General features: G+C 39.4%; 1 protein-coding gene across 1 annotated transcript; it reads right to left on the reverse strand.

The window, feature by feature from the left end:
• Positions 1 to 657: 657 nt before the first annotated feature.
• LOC110720271 lies at positions 658 to 13,177 on the reverse strand. The gene is made up of 3 exons (XM_021899272.1): positions 12,747 to 13,177; positions 11,337 to 11,574; positions 658 to 1,083 (listed from the first exon to the last, which is right to left on the reverse strand). The coding sequence occupies exons 1-3, from the start codon at positions 13,077 to 13,079 to the stop codon at positions 950 to 952; spliced, it is 705 nt and encodes a 234-aa protein (XP_021754964.1). The 5' UTR covers positions 13,080 to 13,177; the 3' UTR covers positions 658 to 949.
• Between the last annotated feature and the right edge of the window lie 4,398 nt (positions 13,178 to 17,575).

The raw sequence follows: 17,575 nt of genomic DNA on the forward strand, positions 1-17,575 counted from the left end.
TTGTTTGGATTAGATGATGATTGTTAGTGAGTAGTTATTTTGCTAGGGTTTGGGTGAAGCTTGTATGATTGATTGTTGAGATTGATTTTGGAATTCGAGTAGTCTTGTGTTGTAATTAAATTGATTGATAGAGGTTTGCATGTTGTCTAGTTTGATTGGAGTAGCTAACCATGATGCTAAACTTGATTGCATGATTGAATTGATTGACATGACCACTTGATATTCGTTTGATCATAATTGGTTGAGAATTTGATTATGTTTCTTCTTATTATTTAGCACTATAGAAATCTAGGTTAGAGAGTATGAGGATGATTAATTGAATGCTCCTAATTGCTCCTACTATTTGTCTTTACATTGCTTGCATTGCTTGATCCCCTAATTAGCTTGATTATCATGAATGCATGTTGATCCCCATTCCCTAGTGTTTCATTTGTTTGCTTCTTTGTTTTGGTAGTTGAATAATGTTACCTTTCACCTTTGACTTCGACCTAGCTTAGGCATTTATTGAAAGCGCTTGAACATAACCATTCCTAGTGGTTCGACCATAGACTTACCTCTATACTTGTATTTAGGTTTGTTAAGTGATTATAAATATTGTTTGGCTTTAGGGAGGATTAGTGGACGACCTAGTTTTTCCTAGGTCAGATGGTTTTACAATGTATTACAATGCTTTATATTTTATAGCATTTAGTTTTTGTAGACGGACATATTCTATGATTAACAAGCATTACACAGGCACACTACATAACATAGAGCTTGATCAGTGTCAAAACAATCCAAGGTAAACTACATAGCCAACCCCAGAGTATACAAACATCGACCATAAAAATTGTGCTTAGCAATATTTACCAGTCGCAGATAGCTATGCAACAAACAAATAAGACTTATTCTCACTCTGCACAGACTCCAGAAATAGATGCATTTCATTTATATGGTTGATAAGTTGATATTAATCATGATGGTGATGGCGTCGACCAGAAGTATACGCTGTAAGTGCTGACCCAGTAACAGTCACCGAGTGCTTTGCTAAGGAGGCACCTTTCTTAATTACCAGCCAGAGAGTCCAAAAGAATCCAATCCATCCTGTCGGACATAACATAATAAGATCAGCTGATAAATTCAAGTATTCAACAGCCAACTTATCTATATGGTGCAGATGTACTAAAGAAAGGATGTCAAATGCAGTCTGAAAAAACAAGTTAAATTACAGGAACGACTTCATGCCAATCAATGGCGAGAGAAGGAAAATTGGCCTTGCTTCAGCAGACAGAAAAAACTGGATATCAATGGGTAAATTTCATAAATTGAATGCCAGAAGCAGTACACTCAATCGCTCATTGAACCAAAGGTCTAAACAACTACTACAAACAGAAAAGTTGACTAAAAAGGACTAGGGAAACAAGATGACTGTTTAACCTTAATCCAATAGTGATGCAAAACTAAACAAGAAACACAACCAACAAAAGTTAGTCCATAAGGCAAATCAAACTCCAGTGTTTGATGAGCTAAATATATTTCATTTTTCAGACAGCTCAAAGGATTTTATAATAAATGCCAATCACTAGTTCTAGCAATGGCTACTAAAATTAGCTAAGAACTAAATTTTAAATATTGGTTATGAACAGCCAGCAGAGAGTCGATTCTAATATGACAAATCTTAGCTATGATAGATTGAATAGGATGTGCATCTAATTTCCAGACTACCTCTAAAAACATCTGATGACAATTTCTTAATTTCTTTCCCACATCTTCTCTCTTCAGCCTTTTTCCGAAACCTTTCCGGTTTCTCCACTTACTTTTCAGCTCCAAAATTTCTCATGGAAAATCTCACTGAAATACACTTGCGCGTCTTTGATTGAATCTCCACTAAAAGAAAACTTATGTGACAGATGACAATACCTAATTATTACAAATCCTACACCGTCATATTAAGATCCTGATTGTCCCTAAATGATCAATTATGCATGGTTGACTTTTTTAAAATATAGAGAAAATTTTGTGATGCCAAATTGTCGAGGGCCTCCTTGCACATTTTCCATATATAAAAATTTGGGCTATTCTGCAGCTTCAACTACTTCTAATGGACATTTATAAAAATCTCCTACTTTTTACAATTGATAAACATGAAAACACATGAACCCTGGGTTGAGGCAACTGCTAGACTGCTAGTTTAATATCTAATACCATCACTGTCTCAAGACTCTCAACTGAGCATAAACTTAAGATTTCCATGTCATAGAAAGAGAACTTACATCCATACCACCCACTATATCAGCAATTAAGCTCACTTGTTAAAATCAAAATATTGTAAAACGACAAGTGATATATTACAAAAATTCCTACAATGTATAAAAAAGCTCAAGGTGCACCAACCCACTATGGACTTCCCTGTGCCTAAGGCACCCCTCAGTGCGCTTCAGTGCACCTCGTTGTAGTGAGGCGCATATAATAAAACATAATTTTTTTTAAAAATAACTGTTGTGCGCCTCAGGGGTATGCCTCAATGCGCTTTAAGATGCGCCTCAGTTGAACCTCATCAAGATCGCCTCGCCCAGAACACAATAAGCACTTGCTCCCTAACACCTACTTTCTTTTATAATTGTAACACTCCTTTAATAAAAACGGAAACAGTTTAATTAATGTTGGTCCAGATGTGGACATATATTCCTCTAGATTATTCCTCAATAAGTGTAACTATTCAGAAATTCTAATGTTACTAAGGTTTTCCTTTAGGCTAGATATTCCAATATCAATGCTCTTTCTAAAGGCTAAAGCCAAAGTTGATAATTCCATGAGATGTTTTAGATTTATATTCAGCTAGTTAGTGAGCAATTTTTAAAATCACTTTACACCATCTTCATTGATTAAATAATGCTTGATTATTCTAAAAAAGTATGATTACTTATTTCAACTAAATAGTTGAACCAAGTAGCTCTGCTTTATTCCATTCTCTCTAATCCATCCACAAATACTTCCTCCACACCATTAAACTTGCTACATTAAAATTTTGGCACTACTCAAACTCTCCTACACCATACTGTGATTTACGCGGATAAATAAATATAGTTAGGTAAGATCTTGTTTGATTCACCTCTATTTTTAATTTTATTAAAATTTAAATTTTATAATTTTTAACAAACTGCAACCAAAGATATTAGTAATTTAAAGGAAAAATTGAAACTAATAATCCCATGTTTGGCTCATCTTCTAAAAATAATCCCACCTTTTGAAATTCTGGAAATAATCCCACCTTATTACCCCATCTTCTCAAAACAAACCTTTCTTACCTACAACCGGTTCAGCAGGTAATTTTTTTTTATTTTTATTTTCTTTAATCTCTCTCTTCCCACCTTATCACCTTCTTTCATGGCAACTCCTCCATCAGCACCATGGATACCACCCCTCCCTCACCCCCACCACCCACTGTCACCTGCACTGAACCACACCCACATCGCGCACCCCCTTCCACCTGACTCCACCCTGTCGGACTGAAACCCCATCCCACCAAACCGAAATCCCACCTCATCTCGAAACCCACCACATCGAACCAAAACCCCACCGCACCGGACCTAAATCCCAACCGAAACCCGCCGCATCCGGCAAATACCCTACTTCACCTCGAAGCAAGAAAGCCGGTATTCAATTTTTATTGCAATAATAACATCATCAAATGCATTTCAGAAAGAAGAAAAAAACGAGGAGAGATAAAAAAAAAATGGGTTCAAGTATAAATAATAGTGGAAGTAGCTAGAAAATATGATTTATCATTAAAAGTTTTTGTTAATCAGTGATTATGGAGTTGGCAAAAGTAGTTTGCTTGTTAGTTTCATTTCTAATTCCACTCATGATCCGGCAAAAGTGAGTAAGGATGCTCCTGCAAGGGTCGGTGGGCAGTGGTGGTGCTAGTTTAGAAGGGAGGATCAAGAAGAGGGAAGGGGATAGTCGGATAGGAACAGGAAAGCGAAGATAAGGGGCTGACTTTTTTTTTTTTTTTTATTTATTAAAAAAATAAAATTAGGCCAAGTAGAAATTGCCATGTGGTAAGTGTTTCGGGGTTTTCTGTGTCCCTCGGGAGAGTTACAATTCCAAGACTAGATTCCGGGCACCTGTACCTACAAAACAACAGAGACTCCGGCTGGGTGGAGTTCCGCCTCCGACGATCAAGTTAGAACGTGTTCGGATGATGTAAAAAGCGCGGAAAGTAAAGTATCTTCTCGGATTCCGAGATCAGGAGTAAATATCAATGATTGCTCTGTTTTTTGTGAATATTTCTAAATGTGCTCCTAAGTGGGAATATCTCCTATTTATAAGGTCTTGGAATTTGTTACAGAAACCTAGGAATAGTGGACTGTCTCGGGAATTGAGCCTTGAAGGCCGCCTTTTTCCCAATCATTGGAGATGCCACGTGTCAACGGATGAGAGGTTCATTTTGAACCTCTCTAAGGGTGACACGTGTCACCACTTTATTGGGCCACATAGCCTTTGGTATTTTTACCCAAATCATTTGCCCCTCACAGGTGTGACGTGGCGTGCCACGTGGGTGGCTGACGAGTGAACAAGGTTTTTTTTTTTTTTTTTACACGGTTCACCGTCTGGGGAAATTATAAGGGTGCCCCTATTTCCATCCCCTCTTTAAGTAAGATTTCCCCCCCTCTCCTTCCTCATTTTTGCATCTTGGAAAAATTTTAAAGAGAGGGAAAGAGAAGACTTAGGAAAAGCTCTTATATCGCCTGCACTTGCTTTCATAAAATTCTCTGCTAACACATGTCGGCTGTGTAGCCTTTGCCCAAGATACATCAAAACTGTCTGGGTATATTCCAGCAAATTCGCTTGTTTTCAAAGTACCTACAGCCGGTCATCCGCCTGTGGACTCAACAACCAGAGCCTCGAGGAACCGCCTGTGTTCCAGCAACTTCGCTTACTTTCCAAGTGGGTACATTCGGTCAACCGTCTGTACCTCTCAAGCAGCTGACTAATTTCCGCCTACCTAGTCAGCGCTTTTCTTCACTCAGAAGCATCTTCGGGGTACCGTCTCTACCCTTCGCAACTCTTACGAGCTTTTACCGTCTGTATATGGATTCACCCACACACACACGGCACAATCTAGGACAGTGGTCAACCGATCTCCTGGTATGGCTGAGTCTAGGACAGGGGGTGCCGCCTGGGGGTGTTTGGACCACCCTTACTCTTCCTCGAATCCGACCGTCTCTGTGCATGTGCAGGACAATATGGCTCGGATGAAGCGAACGACCATTGACCCAGATTATAGATCAAATGGCTCAGCTGAGACGCCGGCTGACATAGAGTATGACTATATTCCGGGTGCACCTAGCACTCCAAGTGACGGTATCTTAGAAGACTCTGACCAAGGAGACGGCGCTGAGGCCGTCCAACGATCCGGCAAAGAGGAGTCGACCTCACATCAGACGGATGATGTCAGTGAGGAGGATGAGGCGTATAATTGGCCGTCTATAACCGACCCAACTAAGGCGCGCATGTTCGCCAGAGATATTGTCACCCTAGCAACCACCTTTCCTTCCTTTATGGAAAGATGCCCAGTAGGGGAAACATGGGAAGTAATTATGCCACTTGCTGAGGCGACAATCGTCTAGGATGAAAAAGAGCCGGCTCTCTTGGGGAAAAAGTGTGTCCTTCCGCGTGTCCCGAAGGAGGCTTGAGCACAAATAATGGAGCCGGAATTTTTCAAGAGGACCACCATGCCTCCGGATGATGGAACTGAAATAATTGTACCAAAGAATTGGGTACCCCATCATGACTGGCTTAAGGATGAAGCTTTCCTCTCCGCTTGTGGCTTAAGTACCCTTTTTGATAGACGTACGTAAACCACTTAACCAGCACTTTTGTGCCGCCTCTATTATTCTGTGTTGTATTGTATTTAACCAACCGATTTTCCTTTTGCAAAAAAAGGTCTAGAAATGGTTCCGCCTGAGAAGACGCCGGCTAGGTCAGCAGCCAGATCCGGAAGGATCAATTGGAAAAGAAAAGGGCCCAACTGGCGGCCAAGGATGATGGGGTAAGCACCGGTTTTATCCTTTAACTTGTAAAAATTTTGCCTCAAAAGCCGCCTGTGACCCTGGTGTTTGACTTTTCAGGGTGGGAGTAAGAACATTCCACACTCCATCTCCAAGATGCTGCTCAAACGGAAGGCTGGGCTTGAGGCGCCTGCTCCGTTTGAAGAGTGGGCCGGCATTGGGTCATCTGATGAGAAGCATGAGGATGAGGAGCTCAATGAGCAAGAGCAAGTGCCGGTTGATACTGACCAGGGCAACCCGAAGGCGAGCTCCCATCCGGTCAGGACCAGACGGTGCCTCCACCTCAGCAGCAACAAAATTAATCTTGTATTTGTTTCCGGCCTGCGTGCCTAGTTTCTGTTTTATTTGTTTGACAATACTTCTCTTTCTCCCGGATGTATATCCGGTTTTATTATATGATTTGTCGACTGAGTCGGTTTTGTCAAATTTGCTTTTATTTTTCAATCTTTGCAGTTTTCGATTTGCATATACTTTACCAAGTGCGTTGCCTAGTACATGCGGTTCGCCGGATGGACTAGGTGTATTTGCCCCTGGACGGATGTATGTTGGGTTTTAAAGGTAATTGCCCCAAACCAAGTAGAGATTCGTCCATTAAGCATCCGAACTGAACATCAGTCATTGACCGCATCCGCATCCGCATCTGAATATCAGTTTTCAGAGATTTTTAATCCAAGTGGGGAAGGCAGACGGATACCGGCTGGTGTCAATGAGACATGCGGTGTTTGTTATGCCGTCTAGATTCCATCTTTGATTATTTAGGTCGAGTTAATCCTCGTGGGGTTAATCATTCTTCGCCTGATGTCTTGCTCTAGATGGAGCAGACGGGTTATCGTTTAGTGGCCGGCGGCCATTGGCCATGTGTAGTGGCCTTAAACGAGCAATGTTTTAGCTGCTAAGGTTCTGACTTAGCTTAGATCTTCCAATTTACCCGTTTGAAGTGCTTTTGAGCAACAACATGTTATATCAAACCAAGATGGTTACTGGTCACCGTTTGTTACATTACAGGCGGTGACCTATGATAACTAGGTCTCACTTAATCATTTGAACGGCTGCGAATTATCTTTATCCGGATAGTCGGTAGGGCCGTTCGTTTTTAAGTTTATAGAGCAATGTACCACCCAAATGGGAAATGTTCTCTGCGACGAATTCACCCGATGGGCGTCGCCGGATGCCCACTCATGTTGGAGCAGGCGATGGTTTTTAGTATTATCCGGCCACTGGCCATATCAATGTCATCCGGCCATTGGCCTCATTAGCTGCTAAGTTTTTGGACTTAGCTTATATCTACTCATGTTGAAGCAGACTTAAAATTTTAACAAGTCCGTCTGTACATTGCACAGACGGTATTTTATACAGAAATCAATAAATATGATTGAAATCAAAGAACAACTTTTCATTGATAAACTTTATTTACAAAATTTTTGAAGTCTTAGAAGTAATACTTTTTTAAGTTGTCTACATTCCAAGATCTGGCTAGCTGCCTGTCGTCTCGAGTTTCCAGGCGGTAGGTGTCGCCTCTTACTTCTTCATAGATCCGATAGGGGCCTTCCCAGTTGGGATTCAACTTTCCTTGCTTATTTGCCCTACCAGTTGCCTCTATTTTCCGTAACACAAAGTCCCCCACTTTTAAGGGTCGTTTGTGTACTCTTTTGTTGTAGGCTTTTGTCATTCTCAGTGATAATAACCTCAGGAAAGGTGGAGACACATACGGAGCCGAATGGATTATCTGAGGGCCAGAGTGGACGGGCAAGTTTGATTACAAATACCTCATTGAGGTAAATTCTGAAAGCTGTCTGAGTAAGTCGGCGTTGAAGCCGACTCCTTCTGCTAACATCCAGGCATCAGAATAAGTCTTCTTTGATCCATTCGGCTGAACATGTCGGATGGCCTTCTTTTTCCCTCAGGGAATCGAATCGGATCTTAGACAGATCAATCAAGGGTCGGCTCTCATCTTTTGGTTTGGGATGCGGAGTAGGCACACGGTCCTTGACTGGCTTTTTCTTCTTAGCCGACTGATCCCTATTGGAGCCAGCTGTCTTCTTGTTAATCAGGTCCTTGATTTACCATTTGAAACTTGTCATGAATTTCATGAGTTCGTCTCTAGTAACAGGAGTTGCGCCTTCCGCCGCCAACCTGATTATCTCACTTGGACCAGCTTGATCTTTGCCCCGTTCCCTTGTTTCCATGGGTCGGGTGCGCCTAGTTCTAAGTGACCCGTCTAGGGCCACATAAGTTTCAACCTCTAAATCGTCACCACTGTCTTGGAAGCCGATTGTAGGCCATTTCTCATTAGGAGGCGGTACAGGCTCTTGTGAATTTCATCTTAGAAGTACTCTCCCCACAGACGGCGCCAAATGTTTCGGGGTTTTCTTTGTCCCTCGAGAAAGTTACAATTCCAAAATTGGATTCCAGGCGCCTATATCTACAAAACAACGGAGACTGCGGGTGGGTGGAGTTTTGCCTCCGACGATCAAGTTAAAACGTGTTCGGATGATGTAAAAAGTGCGGAAAGTAAAGTATCTTCTCAGATTCCGAGATTAGGAGTAAATATCTGCAATTAATGATTGCTCTGTTTTTTGTGAATATTTCTGAATGTGCTCCCAAGTGGGAATATCTCCCTATTTATAGGGTCTTGGAATTTATGCCACTATCCTAGGTTACAGAAACCAAGGAATGGTGGGCTGTCTCGGGAATTGGGCCTTGAAGGCCGCCATTTTCCCAATCATTGTAGATGCCACGTGTCAGCACATGAGAGGTTCATTTTGAACCTCACTAAGGTGGCACGTGTCACCACCTTATTGGGCCACGTGGCCTTGGGTATTTTTACCCAAACCAGTAAGTAACTTACTTCTACAAGTTATCAAGTTAGAGATCCGGTCAATGGCCCATTTTGAGAAGATGGGGTAATAAGGTGGGATTATTTCCAGAATTTTAAAGGTGTGATTGTTTTGAGAAGATGAGCCAAAGATGGGATTATTAGCTTCAATTTTTCCTAATTTAAATTGTGCATTGGCAAATGTGATACTCTTGCAAGTCAAATAAAGTAGAAGAAGTATAGTCTAACTTATTATTATTCCTCCAAACAACCCCAAATTAATCACACACTGAAATGCATATTTTTACTCCTCTTAAGCTCTCTCTAATAAACTTTTTTTAGTATACACACCAGGTCACAATAGTTGAATTCATGTTTAATACCTTCTCCAACGACCTTAGATTATTATTCTTCAAGCTCACTATTCTTATTTCCAAACTCACTTGCACTTCTTTCATTTATTTGCCTTCATGAATACTTTTAACACAATCTCCTGTTAAATTTCCAAAAAATAAAAACTCTTTTATCACAACTCGTGTCATCATATTTGCTGTCATCGAGGATTGGTCATAATTAATTTTTCATTCACTTCACTATTTCTATTTCAAACTAACTTAAAATCTTAAATCATTCCTTCAAGAATCGCAGCAAAAATTCCTTTAATTATCACAAAGCTTTCCCTATTATTTCTCTTGCTCCACACTTATTTTTTTGTCACTAAGATCCTTAACTCAACTCTTTATCCTCAAAATTCATTTAAGTTTTAAGTTGCTCCACCACCTTTTCTTTCTTCTCAATAATTTTTTTTTCTTCAAAATTTCAATAGCTTTCATAAACTTTTCTACAAATTATTTTCGAGTTTCAACCCACATCATCAATGATTTTCCTAGATTCAATTAAGCCAATTTTTTGTTACAAAAGATATGCAACACAAGTTAAATTTATAGAGTTCAAGTCGAAGATTATGGACAGATATGGTCATCTTAAAAGAAGTGTACAACGAGATAAGTTCTACAAGTTTTTAAAGAAAAGGTGGCAATTCACACGTCCTAAGATTCCATATAACACATCGATGGAATGGTGTGGCAGAAAAGGCAGAAAGACATGTGTCCATTGCTAAATATGTAAATATTTCTTTAGTGAAACTTCTGGATCAAGGGCCCAACAATATAAATCTCAAGAAAGATAAGTCAAATCTCACTAACAACTTAATTATTGGAGATGGACAATGGTATAATGAAAATTGTTGAAAAGCTCACTAACAACTGATTAGCTTGAGAAACATCGGAGTGTTTCATAAAGTCACTGACTTTGACTTGGCAAGAGAAATTAAAGGTAAAGGAAAATCTTATTACATTATGAAGTATGTGCCAAGAAAGTAAACATAATCAATAAAATCAGAGGAAATAACATAGTCAGGGGGATGCTTGGAGGGAAGGTATGCCACAAACTCTATGAAGAATCTATAAGAGTATTATGACCAAATCATAACCCACATTAGTTATAATTTTATATGTTTAATAACTACAGATATAAAAAAGTTCGTCTACATGGCATCTGGAAAGATTATGTATCATTGTTGCACAGGATTAGATGTGGATTATTTGAAGGTCACTTCTTTCAGGTAGGTCATGAATATTAATCAGCTCAATTGTTCACAAAGAAAAGAAAAAAAAAAAAAAGCAAATATTGGAATGACAATCTGCAGTATATCATACTCATTAGGAAAATTTAATGCAAATTTACAAAACAAAAATTGATGCACTTGACAGATTGTAAGCAAGCTGAAGTCAATCCAGCAATTGTTTCTCAGCTCTAAAATTTAAATAAATTCAAAAAAAGTAAAAAAGAAAAAGAAAAAAGAAAAAAATAAAAAGAGGGCCCTGAAGGTTAACAATACTAAAGAGAGAAGGGGGGAGGGGGGCATAGAGCGGGGGAAAAAGGCTCAGGCCTAAAACTTACTCCTCAGGTTACATATCCCAAATCTTTACCCTCATGCAGGGTTGAAATTATTGGAATAATGCCTCCTCTCCCCAAAATGAATTACAATTGTACAATAGTTCATAACAGTACAAGTTAGCAAACAAATTCTACCTCCATTTCAATTTATTTGCAACTTTAGAGGACCACATGGAGTTCTAGGCAAAATATGTCTCTGAGTGTAAAATGGTTAGAGAAAATATGGATGCATGTGATGAGGAGATATATAGAGAGTAATGACAACCTATAAAAAGGAAAGAAAAATATTTGTTGCAAATAGTGTGTATCATCCATTTTTTTGACATAAGTTGCAAATAATATGAAACGGAGGTAATATAACAATTATAGGTAAGGAAATGAGGCTGGAGTCTAGCCCCTGACCATCAGAAAAGTGGTCTATAAGATATTTATAGGCTTGGAATATGAAGCACCTCAATACATAGCACCAGAGAAGCAGGTTAAAGGAAGAGAAATTTCATAAAGCTTACCTGTAACGATGACAGCAGTAATTACTGCTGCTATTGTCACAGAGGAAATGACAAAAAAAGCAATTGCCAAAGCCCCAATGTAGATTCCTGCTAGGCATGCAAAGAAAATAGCCAAGAAGCCACCAGCTGCAGCCAATGACATAAAAAGTGATAGGATGATCGCATTGACAGTTGCTGCTGCCAAAAAGAGCAAAAAAACTAGCACCCCTGTCAAGGTTAGAAGTGTAATTGTCCCAACCTGCAAGAGAAGAGACAATTCATCATTCACAAGATAAGTAATCAAAATTAACAATCAACAAAAAACAGCATATACCAAATTTGTTTATCTGTCTCATATGGTGATAAAACATGACTTCACCAGTTTTTAAAGGTTATAATACATGTGTTCAAATTTCTGGCTCATAATTACAACTTTCCAAGATGAACCCTGAATTTTAAGATAAAGATAGGACACTTAAAGGGATATTACTAGAGAGAAATGAGCTTTCATTAAGGGAAAAAATAATAAAACATAAAATTTGTGGAAGAAGCAAAGAGCCACTTCAAGAAAAAGGTTTTCAGGCTTGCAGAATAGCAAATGGCTAGAAGACAGCTAATACCCTTTTCCCTTGAAAAAACCATAAGCAAATGCAACGTTCGAACTCCACAAAGATAGAAACAAGAAAAAAAAAATTAAAAAATTAATGAACAAATTAAGAAGTACATCAATTAGAGACCATTTATAACACAGGCTCCTTAACAAAATTTATCGCCAATGTTGAATGGAATATCAATCATTTTTTAGCGTCTTGGACCAACAAACCGTAAACAAACAAACATTAATAGATTCACACAAGTATTCTGCTGTTTTGTGAAGATCGAAATGAACTCAAAGATCGTCTCAAAAAAAAAACGAACTCAGAGATATTCATTAAGAAACACGCGGCCACACAAAGGCCTTAGGAACAGTGCACTTCTAGGCAAGGCAACTCAACCAACATATGGTCACCAGTCTGTGGACTCGCCACCCCGTGTTTTTTATTTATCCAATCATCATCATTTACCGAACTCCCAACACAATTCCATATCCTATATATACACGTTAATTATAACGAAGTACTAATCAAACTATAGGAACTGTAAAACAACTACAAAAAGGAAGCATAAATCAATTAAATTGTAACATGCATCAAATTCCATAATATCCACGAAAAAAATGCAAAGTAATAATTTCAATACATGAAAAGTGCTATACATAAATGTACCAATAATTAAAAACATCTTAAAATGGATTAATCAAACAACAAAGAAGAATAAATGATAGCAATTAAAGTCATGAATTAAAGTAAAAACCCTATTAAATAACCGAAATTCAAGATTTAATTCCATCAAATTATAGAAATTGAAGAACAAGCAAGGCAGCAGACTTACAGATAGAACGAGAAGCAAACGAAAAGAGCTCCCATTACGAGCCCAGCGAAGAATATTCAATCCAGTATCTCTAGAAGCTTCTCGAAGATGCGGAAGATTCTCTCTAAAAGAAGCTTTGGTGCGGTAATAGATAGACGAAGAAGAATGAGGATCAGGGAAGAAGATCGGGAAGAGAAGAGATGAAACGGCGTCGTATAAATTCTTTGAACCTTCACCTTTCAAATGGGATTTTTCATGTTTGTTGTTGTTACTGCTGTGTTCTTCTTCTTGTTCATGTTGTTGTTTTTGGTCGCCATTAATAGTCGTTGTTTCAGCTTCTTCTGTGTTCGCCATTGTTGCTTCTTACTTCAACTGAAGAAGATGAAGATGATGAATTTTGGGGTTGGTTGAATCGAAAATTATTGATTGAATGAGAATGAGAAGAATAATTGTTTATTTATTTATGCAATAATTGAAGATTGATTGAGACTGATGTACTTTACTCCGAGTAAAGCACAAATACAATCCTTAAACTGTTGTATTTGTGCATTTTTAGTTCTTCAACTTTTGTATATGTATTTTTGGTCCCCTAATCACTCTAAGTGGTGTTTCTCACCGAATAGTTTAGGGACTAATTCTGGTCAGCAATAGTTTAGAGACTTTGTCTTTATTTTATTTTTATTTTTTTCACATAATTTTAAAAAGGAATCTTCTAAGATGAGGGGAAACTTCTCAGCCTCTAGCTACTAGAGACAAGGAAGGCTCTAGTAAGGGCGGAATGGTCATTACACATTATGTGAGGACATAACATACATGCATATGGTAGTAAGGGCAGTAATGGAATCTGAATTAAATCAATGAAAAAAAGAAACAAAGAAATAGCAGGAGGCACGTGAGATAAACTTAAGCCATTTTTTTGGGTTTGAAGCACCAAAAACTAGAGAGAGAAAGTGGTGTCCCGGCGCGGCGAACGCATCCCAGAATTGGGTAACCCGGGTGGAATATGATGGAGGATACAGAGACCGACGTTAAGCGTGCATTGAATCTTGTAAGTTGTAGATTATCGAACAATTTGTACCCGCATTCATTTTGGGAATGAATTTGGATATTGCTATGGATGTAATAGATCTGTCGTGTGGATTAATTTTTGAATGTAATTAGTGAAAGTTGTTGGCTGGGGAAGTCGTTGGTGAATGTAATTGTTGAATGTTGTTCATTGTTATGGAAATTAGTGTGAAAAACGAAAATGTAGCTGAATTTTGTGTCTTGGTTGTTCTTGAATTGGTATTATGTGTGGTTGTTGTTGTTCAATTGTTGTCGTTGTTAAAATTATGTCGTTGTTGATGCGAAATTTGGAAATGCAAATGAATCTATGAAGGGGAGAACTGATTTGGGGAAAATTGCTTTCAAATTTCCCCGATTAAAACTGTGTTGAAGAAGAAGGTTGTGCCCTATGTTGTACTTGGTTGTAAATTTGATTATAAACCATGTGAAATTGAAATTTGTTCTTATGGTTGGTGTAATTTTTATGTTTGTTGGTACTTTTTCCTGTTCATAGTGTAGTTGGTATCAAAGTACTAATAGTTTGTATTATATGTGTCAATGATGTTTTGTTGCATTTTATTTGATGTTAGATTTGTATTAAGTTATAGAATGTTTTTTAAGTTGAGGCGTTGATACAATGAAATGGATTGTATGCAGAACAATGATGTTGGGGTTAATTTAGATGTGGATACTGATTTTTGTGTAGATGAGGATGATGAGGTTGTTGTTGATGAGGTTGATGTGTTTGAGGATATTGAGGATATAGATGAGAATGAGGATAAGGATGATGAGTATGTGGTTATAGTATTTAAAGAAAGGGAGAATGTGGCAGAGGGACATGATGATGTGAATGTCCTTGGTGAGGTAGGGGAGAATGTTGGTGGGGAAGTAGCTGGGGAAAATATTGGTGGAGTGAAGTTAGTTGATGCACCTTCTGTGGGAATGGTGTTTTCTTCCTGGGATGAAGTTAATCTTTACTACAGGAGCTATGGCAAACAACAAGGTTTTGGTGTTGTATGTGTAGGTGGTTGAAAGTCGTTGAAAACTGGGGAAGCCAAAATTGTACGAAATTACGTGTGGAAGTGTGAGTGCTATGGGTTAACACAGTATTGTTGGGTTTCGTAGCGTCCAACGCTACGCGTAAGAGAAACCCCCAAGACCCGCCCCAATAATTAAAGCAATAAAGCATGCATAAACATAATCAAACAATAATTAAGAGAAGGGAGAAAGAAGTAATACCCTTGAAGCGTGCTTCACTCGTAAACCGAGCTCTTACTTCGAAGCTTAAATCCTCACAAGAGTGACGGCCTCCAACGGCTCATACCCACGATCCAACCCGAACGATCTTCGTCTCGAGGGTTAGTCGAGACTTGACCAAAGATAAAACTAGAGTTTTACGAACTTATTAGTTTTCTCAATAATAAGAGATGCCTTTTTGAATTCCACTCAAGTTGATTTCCAAATGCCCAATCATGGGGTATTTATAGGGAAATGCAACTTGCACTCCCATTCATGATCAATGTGGGATAGTTTGCATTTCTAACTAATTTATTTAAATAAAAAATAAATTAAAAGATAATACAATCAACAATCAACAAGTGGCACATGGAGAGGAGTGGTTAGGTGAGGACCATCACCAAGGGGGGGACCATTGCCTTGTTCCCCAAGGGATGCCTCCAAGCTTTGGTCCCCACCACTCCAAACCGGCTTCATGGCATGGGAAAGCTGGCAGCCTGCCTTGGCTGCTAAGGCTGCCAGCTGGCGCCTGGCACCAAGGCTGGGCAGCCAACCATGCCAGCCAGCCAGCACAGCTAGCACGCACAGCCCAACAAGCGCATGCGTGCTGCTAGCGAGCCACGCATGTTGTTGCTGCTAGGCGAGGCCTAGGCGCTGTGCTTGGTGCTGCCATGCGAAGACACACACATACGCATATGCTGCAAACACGCACAGCGTGCTGCTACGCTAGTAAGGGCACGCACAGCACGTTGCTACGGCTGGTGCTTCTTGGCTAGCGATGCACGCACACACGATGATGCGATGGTGTCGTGCTAGCGATGCAAGCACACACGCACATGCATGCTGCGATGGTGTCGTGCTAGCGATGCAAGCACACACGCACACGCATGCTGCGATGGTGTCGTGCTAGCGATGCACGCACACACGCACACACATGCTGCGATGGTGTCGTGCTAGCGATGCACGCACACACGCACACGCATGCTGCGATGGTGTCGTGCTAGCGATGCACGCACACACGCACACGCATGCTGCGATGGTGTTGTGCTAGCAGTGTTAGGCCTTGCCTAGCGCCAGCGCCTAGCATGCTAAGTGCATGCTAGCTCGAGCTAGCATAGCAACTACATGGCTAGGCCAATGTGATGCTACGGCTTTGCTCGAACTTGTTGCTTGTTGATTTTGCAACGCTCGGTCTTGACGCCCTAGGCTCGATATCCGACGTCTGTGTTCGTAATACTCTAGTGACTCATCAAATCCTTCGAATTGATTCGTCGGTTCAGATTGGTAGTTCGTTTGGGTTCGACCCGAAGGGTTCAGTCAAGACAAAGCTGTAATATTAATTGTTTACTAATATTACAGATCGGAAGCGGCCTCCACCCAGGCATTCCGATCACTTGATCTCACTGAAGAATTAACTTCCTAATAATTCTGAACCCTCTATCAGAATACTACACTTGTTGGAAGGACACCATTCCTTTCAAGTATAGGAGATTTGTGAATGGGAAAAGGGTAGTTGTGAATGTAGACCCTTTGGTGAAAAAGAAGTCTAAAAAGTGCAACTGTCCTGTTGTTTTATATGCAGCGATGAATAAACTAGAGGAATGGGTAGTGATCAAGGCTGTTAATGAGTACAAGGGGCACAGTCCGAAACCCGATGACTCTAATCATATTGCCATGTTTAAAAAAGAAAAAGTTACAAAACACGGTTGAGGCAAGAATTGACAATGATTATGGGGCCGGATCTTCCATACCTCAAATTTATAATAATTTAGCTCACCAAAGAAATGGGTACGAGAATATGGGGTTTTGTAAAAAAGATATGTATAACATTGTAATTAGGAAGACAAGGCTGAAGTTAAGGTATGGAGATGCTATGGCAATGCTAGATTATTTCCATAAGATGACTGTAGATAATCAGAATTTTTTCCATATGCATCGAGTAGATGGAGCTGGGAGGTTGAAGGATGTAATGTGGGTTGATGCTCGTAGTAGGGTTGCGTATGAGTATTTTGGGGATGTGGTATGTTTTGAGTCAACTTATATGACAAATAAGTATCACATGCCTTTTTCTAATTTTATAGGAGTTAATCATCATGGGCAAAGTGTGCTTTTAGGATGTGCTTTGTTGTCTCACGAGGATGTAGAAACATTTGTGTGGTTGTTTAAAACATGGCTTGCTTGTATGGGTGGGAAAGCCCCGGCTGCCATCAAGGTTGTTAGGATCGGGATCTTACCTTGGATCGATGGGGGGGGGGTGGGATTGAATCGATAGAATCGGATCGTAAGATCCTACTTAATAACGAATAATATTATATATTATGCTATAAATTGACTTAAAAACATTTCTTCTAAGTGGTTTCAATGCTAAAAGACATTGGTTTGCTTAAGAAAGCTCGATCTTCATTTAGCTTTGTCTGTATGGTAGTTAAAATATTAATAACACAAGTTTAAATTAATAAATTATGTGCAAATTTGTAAGAATGAGACCTTAACTATGACAATTGCAAGTTGTCAATTGATAAAATCATATTAATGTCTCGGATTCGCTAATTTATTAGCGATAATTATTG

Source organism: Chenopodium quinoa, unplaced genomic scaffold (genome assembly GCF_001683475.1).
Source record: "Chenopodium quinoa cultivar QQ74 unplaced genomic scaffold, ASM168347v1, whole genome shotgun sequence".
Lineage (NCBI taxonomy): Eukaryota > Viridiplantae > Streptophyta > Magnoliopsida > Caryophyllales > Amaranthaceae > Chenopodium > Chenopodium quinoa.

Excerpts from the sequence above, each read along its gene's own strand:
- LOC110720271 (XM_021899272.1), bottom strand. The coding sequence starts at position 13,079 with ATGGCGAACACAGAAGAAGCTGAAACAACGACTATTAATGGCGACCAA. Across the intron at positions 11,575-12,746 it reads GTTTGCTTCTCGTTCTATCT|GTTGGGACAATTACACTTCT; the intron begins GTAAGTCTGCTG and ends CTTCTCTTGCAG. Across the intron at positions 1,084-11,336 it reads TACTGCTGTCATCGTTACAG|GATGGATTGGATTCTTTTGG; the intron begins GTAAGCTTTATG and ends TATGTCCGACAG.